The 10,434-nt window shown below is 31.0% G+C and overlaps 1 protein-coding gene across 3 annotated transcripts; it reads right to left on the bottom strand.

Annotated features, from left to right (window-relative positions):
• Positions 1 to 2,798: 2,798 nt before the first annotated feature.
• Positions 2,799 to 10,096, bottom strand: LOC107962105 (very-long-chain aldehyde decarbonylase CER1). 3 transcript variants are annotated; one of them, XM_041116010.1, is made up of 11 exons: positions 9,935 to 10,096; positions 9,616 to 9,839; positions 9,271 to 9,503; positions 8,147 to 8,366; positions 5,939 to 6,314; positions 5,720 to 5,827; positions 5,380 to 5,580; positions 5,090 to 5,191; positions 4,889 to 4,997; positions 3,256 to 3,332; positions 2,799 to 3,130 (listed from the first exon to the last, which is right to left on the bottom strand). In XM_041116010.1, the coding sequence occupies exons 1-11, from the start codon at positions 9,992 to 9,994 to the stop codon at positions 2,954 to 2,956; spliced, it is 1,887 nt and encodes a 628-aa protein (XP_040971944.1). In that variant the 5' UTR covers positions 9,995 to 10,096; the 3' UTR covers positions 2,799 to 2,953. The 3 variants fall into 3 exon arrangements, with proteins under 3 accessions (XP_040971944.1, XP_040971942.1, XP_040971943.1); XM_041116008.1 differs by lacking the exons at positions 2,799 to 3,130; positions 3,256 to 3,332 and adding an exon at positions 3,537 to 4,393 and having other exon boundaries at positions 4,836 to 4,997; XM_041116009.1 differs by lacking the exons at positions 2,799 to 3,130; positions 3,256 to 3,332 and adding an exon at positions 3,537 to 3,774 and having other exon boundaries at positions 4,836 to 4,997.
• Between the last annotated feature and the right edge of the window lie 338 nt (positions 10,097 to 10,434).

The raw sequence follows: 10,434 nt of genomic DNA, 5'->3' as shown, positions 1-10,434 counted from the left end.
CTTAAATTTTAATTCTATTTCAGCCTAATCCTTAGTCTATTTATTGATTATTTTATTTATTGTTCCATTTAAAAAAAAGACTATTATTATTCATTTTAAGTTTATATATTATTTATTTTAAATCATTTTTTACATATTATATATACTTAAAACTATTACTCATTTTGAATTCTAAATGTATTATTTATTTCAAGATATTACACCTTATTTATTTTGAGATTATTTATATATATCTTCTTACGTTAAGGTTTTATATATTATTCATTTTGGGATTAGTTTATATATTATTTATTTCAAACTTCTTTTACATATTATTTATTTAGATATTTTATACGTTATTTATTTCAAACTATTTTAATATATACATATTATCTATTTTAAAATTCTCCATATATATATTTCATTCTTTCTTTAAAAAAAAAAAGAATCGTTTTGTATATTGTTGATTTTTACTTTCTTTCTTTTTTTGTTACAATATTTGTTTTAAATTCATTCATTATAATTTTAAAGTTTATTTTGCAATTGTTTTATTTTAGTTTGCTTTCAACTATTTATTTTTAAATTGCATTATTTAATTCATTTGTCTTTAATTATTAATACTAGCATTTAAATGATGTATGTTGTGAGGTTATTGCCATTGTGTGTTCTTTATTGTTTATTCTTGTTCATATTATTGTCATTCGCTTGCGTAATATTGAATTCATGTATTATTGTCCACACTCATTACAATATTTTATTTCATATCATCGCCTCATAAATTAAACCCCAACACATTTATCTAACTTAGATCGCTTTATTTTATTTCAAACAAAATAAATGTACGTTGTTAAATATCATACTCGCTATATTTCAAAAAGAAAATTTTCTAAATAAGGCAATATTTCGCATTTTAGGAAATTCGAGGAATCGTGCCCTAACTTACAGGGTTTCGATTTTCTTGTTTAACCTAAATGGCCAAATATCTTTCTGAGTTCCAAAACACATGAAATTTCAATTAAAATTAAAGATAAACTTGCGCTCGGGAGTTCATGGTATCGCGTCCTAACTTACGGGATGTGAAACTCCGATATCTTGAGATGAGAAAATCTTTGGCAATCGCTTTGAGCTAATTCAAGCGTTTTTTAAAAATTGATATTGATAAAAAAGGATCTTATCTTAAATCCGTTCCCGATTTTTAATTTTCGACATTAAGACACTAACTAATCAATTCGGTACCAATTTTGGGCGTGACGAGGGTGTTAATCCTTCCTCACACGTAACCGACTCCTGAACCCGTTCTCTAGAGTTTCATAGACCAAAAACACCGTTTTAGTAAACTAAGACATTTTATTAAAACAAAGGTGATCTGATCACACCTAATAAAGATCGGTGGCGACTCCCGTTTAATTTTCATTTTCAAACAAAGTCGATTCCCGTTTTCAAAAAAAATGGTTTCGACAATATCCATTGAAGGAACTTATGAATTTAAAAATCTCTTTCCTTTCACTTTAGTCATTAATCAATTTAGTCCTTATACTAGTTTTATTAACCAATTCAGTTTAATTACATTCACTCATTTGACCTTTCTGATTCGTATTTGACACATAATTATTCTAATTTAATTATCTACTAATTCTATTCAATAAACTTGGTCCTAAACTGAATTTTTTGGCACCGTTGAAAATCGAATCATTACAATAAAATATTAAAAAAAATTAATTGAATTTATCTCGATTCAACATGAAATTCGAAATTGAAAATTTCAGGGTGTTACAGAAAAAGCCTTTTATGCATATATGTCTAACGACTTGTTTAGGTTAAAAGATATAAACTATAAAGCACACCGATTAGGAATTGTTTTTTTAGTGCAAAAATTGTAAGTAAACTGAATTGTGTTCACTAATTTACATCTAAGAAAAAAAATCTTATCATTTATGTGATAATAGAATGTCAATAATGGCAATGTATCTCAAAGAAAAGAATGAAAAATAAAACACACAAATTTTGTGTGGAAACCTTTTCGGGAAAAAACCACGAATAGAGAGAAGAAAATTTACTATATCAAATTCGAATGATACAAGAGGAGAGACGACTACGTCTATTTATAGGTTTGTAAAACCATATTCTAATCAAAGTCAAATAGAAGTAATGCAGGAAGGTTAAAACACCTTATTCTAATCAACATCAAATAGATGTAGTATACTTCTACACGGATTTCACTTGTGCAGCCTGTATTTTATTTACTGACCATTGCCCTTGTAGATCCCCCTATCTTGCCACTTGTAATTTATTTTAACAAGAATTTGGGTCACATATCTTTAACAATTTATATTAATAACTTTTATAAAATTTTAAAATTATACAATTATTCTTTCATACATTAATTTAGAATAACTTTATCCATAAATTATGTTAGAAAACTTTCTTGCAACAAAATTTATAAAAAAATTTAAAACTTTAAAACTTTAAAACTTAATGTTTTAATGGTAAGTTAACAAATTATATTTTAATTAGATTGAATTATTTTATTTTATGACATATTTAAATAGATAAAAATTATTAATTTAAATTTAAATAATTTAAATAAAATTTTATAATTAAATTTATTAACGGTTGAAGTCAATTTCTATTTTAAAATATTAATTAATTTAAGTTTAACTAAAATTAGATAATATAATTTTATTAATTTTAAATATTTAAAGGGTATTTAGATATTTCATTTAGTAGTTAATTTGAAATTCATAGATGATATATATAAAGAGTTTTAACTCTGAGATCTCCTAATACGAATTATGGAGGCATTGTAGAGGAACATATAATTTGCTAGAGACTCGCATGATGAGTCCAAGATAAGGATAATAGTATATAGGTAAATTGCTTATACATAGAAAATATAGCACCAAGTAGATAGATAAATTGCCAAATGTGTTCTACGATTTTGATTGAGTTGGGACCATAAATTGCCAAATGTGTTCTAGGATTTTGATTGAGTTGGGACCGTCAAAGGCTGAAATCCGTGCTTGAGGCATGCTTCCCAAACTTTGTCAATGTTAGAGATGGTGTAACCACATTCATGCTCCTCCCATCCTTCCAGAGCATGCAATATCCCAGCTATGCGCCATACGCTCATCACTCTCCTTGGCAACCAATTCTGCTACATGCATTCATGTTGTTACTCTTTAGTACATATATTTTAACAAAGTAGAACAAAAGCTTTTGAAACTTTTAATTAATTTTAGAGATAACGGGACATATGGAATAAGTTTCAAGGCCAACCTCGCAAGAATCCACATTCTCAAGGGCCTTCGGAGTCTGCATTGCTGGTGTTGTGTGATAGAAGCAGTGTTGGAACACTGGCAGCAACAACCAAACAATGAAACACTAAGAGCATAAGCTCTTCAAACAGCAAGCAGAAACACAAAGCATCAAGAGCATAAGCTCTCGGTTAACAGGCAGAAAAAAGAAAAAGAAAGAACAATGGCAACAGCTCTTAGAAAAAGAACAAAACAGAGAACAAAGGAGGAAGAAACAAAAACAATGTACTTGCTCACAAATCGTGCAGCAAGGAAGCAATCTGCCTTACAACTGATATGCTTAATTTTTCAATAAGAAAAACAATACATTTATAGCCAACTACATCAGTTATTACTACCTAATACCACTAAGTAGCCTAGTAACTTTAAAAACATTGCTTGTACACATGGATAAGCTGACTTATCAGCTCAACCAACCCATCAAAACATCAACATCAAAGTTCATTCTCAACCAAACTAAATTACAGAATCATCATAGTACCATGCATTTTAACAAAAACATAATAGCAGCATGGTTGGCCATTTTTAACACTCCTCCTTGGACTCCATGCTGCAATACCAGTCATTCATCAAGTTTTTTTGAACTTGGCAGCTCTTAGATGCTTTGATTCAAGCTGACCAATTCATTTTCAACCTTGGCCTCATTCACAAACAACAAATCTGACTTACACACTTGACTATCCCAGTCTTTTGTGCCAAAGATTTGTTCACCAAATGGAGTCTTCTCCTCCTTCACAGCCTTGGTTGACAACTTGTTTCTTCTTGCACAAACAGTTCCTGAGTATAGTTGCTTGCCTTCATTCTGCCATTTTGGCTTGCAACAATACAACACACATTGAGCTTCCACATGTTGCTGAACTCACACCTTTGACAGACTCACATCTTTGCATATTGTCTTCCACAGGTGTCTTCATCAGCTCGCACTTTGCTAAGCTTGCAGCTTTGACATCTTGCTAAGCTTGCACATTTGGAAAGCTCACACCTTTCCTTGAAACTCCTCCTTCAGCTTATTGAAGCTTGTTTGGAGGTCCGATGTTGAGCAGGGGAAGCAAAATCAATGGTCCCTTAAGACTTAGGCTCTGATACCATTTGTTGGAACACTGGCAGCAACAACCAAACAATGAAACACTAAGAGCATAAGCTCTTCAAACAGCAAGCAGAAACACAAAGCATCAAGAGCATAAGCTCTCGGTTAACAGGCAGAAAAAAGAAAAAGAAAGAACAATGGCAACAGCTCTTAGAAAAAGAACAAAACAGAGAACAAAGGAGGAAGAAACAAAAACAATGTACTTGCTCACAAATCGTGCAGCAAGGAAGCAATCTGCCTTACAACTGATATGCTTAATTTTTCAATAAGAAAAACAATACATTTATAGCCAACTACATCAGTTATTACTACCTAATACCACTAAGTAGCCTAGTAACTTTAAAAACATTGCTTGTACACATGGATAAGCTGACTTATCAGCTCAACCAACCCATCAAAACATCAACATCAAAGTTCATTCTCAACCAAACTAAATTACAGAATCATCATAGTACCATGCATTTTAACAAAAACATAATAGCAGCATGGTTGGCCATTTTTAACAAGCAGTCTTTGCGCAAATTTTTCAGTGGAAATTGCGAAAAGGGAATAAATAGTGTTCCTTTATTTGCCTTTCTTTGCTCTTTTTCGGTCAAGTCATCTCCCACTAACCATACCTGCAACATATCAATAATTCATCATCACTTGCTAGCCATTTCAACTATTTTTATCTAGAAAGGCCTAGGTTTGAGGCATGAGACTTAATTACCTTGCAAGAGCTATAACTCTTTGAGATAACCAATTTACCCCCAGACTTGGTGCCTAGTGATTTATCAAGCTTCTCATATTCATCCTCACGCAATACAGTGACCTAAAATGAATTAAAATTAAAGATTATGATATCATAAAAGAGGAAAATGATTACGAAAACAATGCATTATGGAGTTAGAGCTTCAAATTTCCTTAGAAAAATTTAGACAGTTGAGAATTTGGCAAGCTAGGCACTGCTTATTTATGTGGCTATCTAGTTAATGAGTAAGCAATGGGATGGGATGGTACCTGAATACCCTTTTGGCAGAGGGAAAAGGCGACTGCAAAAGCAACTTTAGTTAAGTTGCCTCTAAGAAGTACTTGGGTTGTTCCCTTTGGTATGCTATTTAGAAGAACTGCGACTGCCAAGCTGCTCCCATCCACTAATTTCACTTTAAGCTGGGGATGTTTCTTCACATACACCTCACCATATCTGTTTAGCTCTTTACCCTACATAGTGTTCATTTTACCATCATACTTCGTATTTTCTGTTAAAAATTATTTTTACCTTTTCTTTAAAAAAATATTTTTAATGTAATTTATCCGCAAGCATGGTGATTGATTTGTGGGAAGAAGGGCACAAACTTGCCTGATTCATGAGGCCTAGACTCAACACACTAGCACCTTTTTCCTCAGCCTCTAATACGGCTTCCTCAATCATGTTATTGATGGATTCCTTTTGCCATTTCAAGTGGTACTGAAAATTAATTGCAACACTGTTAACTACTAAGACTATGCATGTATGCATATATTCATTTTCAGTATTTGGTTGCACCAACTCACAGCTGCACTAATAAAGCTTCCTTACCTGTTCTCTGAAATTTGGTATGGCCCATGTCTGTAATCTAAGTTGATGGAATCGGTTCCTTTCAACAACAAAAGTGCGACGATAAATCCTGGTAAGCATCATGAACCACAATGTAACAGGCCAGAGCAACCACAAGTACCAAGCTGATGAGTATGGTTTAGAGGCCAAGTAGGGAAATCCAACGCGGAGATGATAGATTGACTCAGGTGTGGTTAGGTGCATTAGATGCACCACGTTGGGAGTTTCCTCTTTTCTTTGGAGTGAAATTTCATATAAGGTATCCGAAGATTTGTCCATTGTACCATAGATGTAATCATAGATTGGCATAAACAATGAATAGTTGGTCCTGAACTGTGTGTGGTGCAACGAGTGAAACCTGCTCAAAATTTTAATATTATTTTTATGTATGTCAAATCATATGTATACATTTAAGAAATGTTATATTATATATGTTTTGCTTTAAAATAAGTTATCAATTTAAGAAAAAGGTTTGCATGAACCAGTTACTTCATGTGTTATTTAATTATCACATATGATAGTGTAATAAATAATAGACTTTCTATATAAATGTGGATATGTAGCATGATTTAATTAAGGTGGCATTTTTTTTAAATGAAAGTGGTATGTTGATGTTATGTAATTGTTTTATACAATAATTTCTCGTAAGGTCTTGGTATAGTTGGGAAAGTTGGACTTAATTCGTTTGTGTTGTAATAATTTGAATCTTAATTCGTCATTAAAAGAGAGAATAAAATCATATTCATGAGAAGTCAACTTAAAATCAACCAAACTTAAAATCTTTTGTAAAAAATGATTTTAATAAATTTATATGTATGTTATATATATTTTTTAGCTTTCATGTTTATGATAAATTTTTTTCTTTAAAATATTTTAAATTAAATTCAATGTTAAATGGATTTTTTTGCAATTTTTAAAAGGTGTTTTAAGTATTAAAAAAAATCATTCAAACTTTGTAAAAACCATAATAGTGGAAATTAATGTTTTTGGTTAACAGTAGAAGTTAATTGTGATAATCATTTTTAACTTAAAATTATACGAAAGATTTGGAAAAATAGGAACATAAGTTAATAAAAAAAAAGAAAAGATATGATATACCGAAATAAAATTAAAAAGTAAATAAATTATTGTATAATATAAAATATATAAAATATAAAATATAAAATATAAAAAATACAATATATTGTATTAATTATAAAATCTAAATTACACCTATTAGGTGAAATTGTGTTATTAATCTTGTACTATGTGCAAGTTGTAGATTTAATCTATATTATTCAATTTGATCATTTTTAGTATCTATATTTTTCGATTTTAAACTTTTAGTCATGGCTCAAATGGTAGTCAGTAAATCCATTAACTAAAATGATGTGGCTTTTATGTGAGTATTATATGAAAATAATAAGGTGATATGACATTACATATGTGGTAATATATTTTGTCACACAAGGTTTTAAAAATAATAGAATATAACTTGATGAATTTAGCAGGGTACTGTTAAGTGAGGACTAAAAATCTAAAATTCAAAAAATACAAAGATTAAAAATAATTAAAATTGGTACCTCCAGACTAACATTGTTAATTTGTATTGATGTAACATTAATAGTCAATCTGATGGTGACAGATGACAACTTCTTAAAATATTACGTATCAAACATAAATAAAAAATCTTTAAAATGATATAAATTAATAAAAAAATAAAAGATATTTTTCAGAATGAATTTGAACAACATTTATTAATTTATTAATAAAAAAAGTATAAAATGTTTTCAACATCAAGAATGATTTCAGGTTCATTCTCCATTCTTGATGTTAAATTTTTTTATTAATTTATATATTTTTATGTTTTATTTATGTTTGACACATAATATTCTAAGAGGCTGTTATATGTCACCACCGAATTGGCTATAAGTGCCACATCAACACAAATTAATGATGTTCATGCAAAGGTATTATATTGTATAAAAGAATGTAAATTTAGATACCAACTAGATAAAAAAAAATGACACAAACTAAATACAAGTTGATAAACTAGGGGCAAAATAGTAGATAATGCATTTTTTTGATAATGCATCTCCTTAAGAAGAAACAATTTACTCGTCGTGTCACGTGCTTGTAATTTTCATGATCCCAAAAGAGTTAAATAGTAGATAATGAAATTGATTATGAGAAGAGAGAGAGAGAACATACGATGGAGTATACATTATGTACTTGAGAGGAGGGAAAATGGAGAAGACCCAGTTGGGGATGAGCTCAAAGTTGCAATGTCCCATGTTGTTCATCAAGTCGATGTAAGTGATGTAACCAGCAATGGCGATGATGGATCCAGTTCCAAAAAACACAACTGTCGACACTGGTAATGAAAATAGTGCAAAGTATACTATGTGTTCTGCAAATGGATGTGTCACAGCTGCAAAACGCACACTTATCATTCTTAATTATTTCTTTCTCTTAACAAAAACTATATTATATATAATCGAATGCTAATTATTACTAAATATAATTGCCTCCACCCCACCAAATTACTATATTGATATTATATATTTATACAACACTTGAACTCATCTTAGAACATAAAAAAGGTTGATATGGTGCCAATATGAGGGTGTCCAGCAGTACTGAAACCAAAAATAGCAACACAGCACTACAGATAGAGGTGTGATGGGCCGGGCTACCTGGTCTGGCCCGCAGGCCTGCCTGAAAAATGGGAGGGTTTGGGTCAAAATATAGGCTCGAAATATGAGTTTGGGTAAAAAAATGAGGCCCGTTTAGAAAATGGGTCGGACTCGGGTAAACTTTTTTGGCCCGGCCCGGCCTGAATTATATACTAAATATATATATTTTTATTTTTAATCATATTTACATTTTATTTTCAATTTTAATATAATCACTTTTTATTATATTTTCAATTTGTGTATTGTTTTAAGAATTGTTTTAGTATCATTTTTTATTTGTTTCTTGTTTTAATATTTGTTTTAAATGTATTTGATTTATTATATTTTTTATTTTTTTATTTAATGAAATAAGCTAAAAAAATTAATATGGGCCGGGCCGGGCTCTGGCTTAACAATTTTATGTCCGGTCGGGTTTGGACAAATTTTTAGGCCCATATTTTGGGCTCGGGCCTAGAAAATAGGCCTAAAATTTTGTCTGGGCCCAGCTCAAACCTGGCCCGACCCGGCCCATGCACACCTCTAGCTACAGACAAACCATTACTATTTATGCTTTTCACTATCATTTTGAAGATTAAGTTTGAGAAGTAGTTTTGGAAAATATTAATTAACAAGTGGATGGAGCACAACAAAGCTGCTTACAAGTAATAGGCTCAGTGACAATGGAGGAATGATGATGAGAATGGTAGCGAGAGTAAAGATAATGATGGTGTAGAGCTCTATGAAACCAGTAGTAAAGGAACTCTACTGGACCGACATGGAGCAGCATGGTTATAATCACACCATCCGTTCTCCATATGGGTATGTGTGAACCTCCTGGAAAGTATTTGTTGCCCAAGTAAAAAAGGATTGCATTGAACAATATTTGATCATCCCTGCAATGTTCATGGTTCATCCCCAATCCAAACAAGTATACCCACTTTAAAAATTAATCTATTTTCGAAAACAAAAATTTAGTTTTATTTGTTACTTGGGAATATCAATTACCAGTTCCTTTCCCTGTCAACTTGGTCAAATTCAATACCCTTGTCCACAATTCTGTTGGTGCCTTTGGCAGTTCGATAACGAGAAAGGCTAATCCAAAGCTGGCTGTGCAATATTCTCCATAACATGAGTGGGAGTATTGCAAGGTTGAAAACATCCCACTGCTTTGCATCCTTAACTATAACTGAGTATATGCTCCCCGTAATCCAAGGAGCCAGGATTATGTACTGTAAATATATCCATCCAACAACACAATGTATAAGCGCATGGGAGAATCCCTGGTTTAGAATAATAAAAAAGTGAAGGAAGGAAACCATCTTACCTTAAAGCTTCCAAGAGGCTTCCATGGCCAATCGGTGAGAATTCCTGGTTTAGAAGCCATCGTTTGGTGAACTAGTTTGGATGGCTAGCTGCAAATGGCTTTGGAACGGGATCTTTTTACTAGTACGAGGGAGAGATGCTTTGCATGTGTAGGGGGTGGTAGTATATATAAGGTGCATTCAAGTTCCACTGTAGCCATGTAAATCAAAAATCTTTTCATACCTACAACACAAACAAGAATTTGTCCTTTTTTCTTTATTATAGTCCATCGTTTTTTCACCCTTCATGTAAATTAACTTTTTTTGAAGCATAATAAATTTATTTTCAAGATTTAAACTTAAATTTTTTTTTGGAATATATTATATTTTATTACTACAATTAATACTTATTAATAGGTATTGATTAAAATATATTAAATCATTTTATAATTTTTATACTTTTGCTGTAAAACATGGTAAAGAAATTTATACATAATATTTCACAAATAAAATATTTTCTATA

The sequence above is a fragment of the Gossypium hirsutum genome, chromosome A06 (genome assembly GCF_007990345.1).
Source record: "Gossypium hirsutum isolate 1008001.06 chromosome A06, Gossypium_hirsutum_v2.1, whole genome shotgun sequence".
In the NCBI taxonomy this organism is placed as follows: domain Eukaryota; kingdom Viridiplantae; phylum Streptophyta; class Magnoliopsida; order Malvales; family Malvaceae; genus Gossypium; species Gossypium hirsutum.
The sequence above is the reverse complement of the archived record's forward strand: the minus strand, read 5'-3'. Positions and strand labels throughout refer to the sequence as shown.

Coding starts and splice junctions, on each gene's coding strand:
- LOC107962105 (XM_041116010.1), bottom strand. CDS start 9,994: ATGGCTTCTAAACCAGGAATTCTCACCGATTGGCCATGGAAGCCTCTT. Junction 5,192..5,379: donor TCTGCCAAAAGGGTATTCAG/GTACCATCCCAT, acceptor AATTCATTTTAG/GTCACTGTATTGCGTGAGGA. Junction 3,131..3,255: donor AGAATGTGGATTCTTGCGAG/GTTGGCCTTGAA, acceptor TGCATGTAGCAG/AATTGGTTGCCAAGGAGAGT.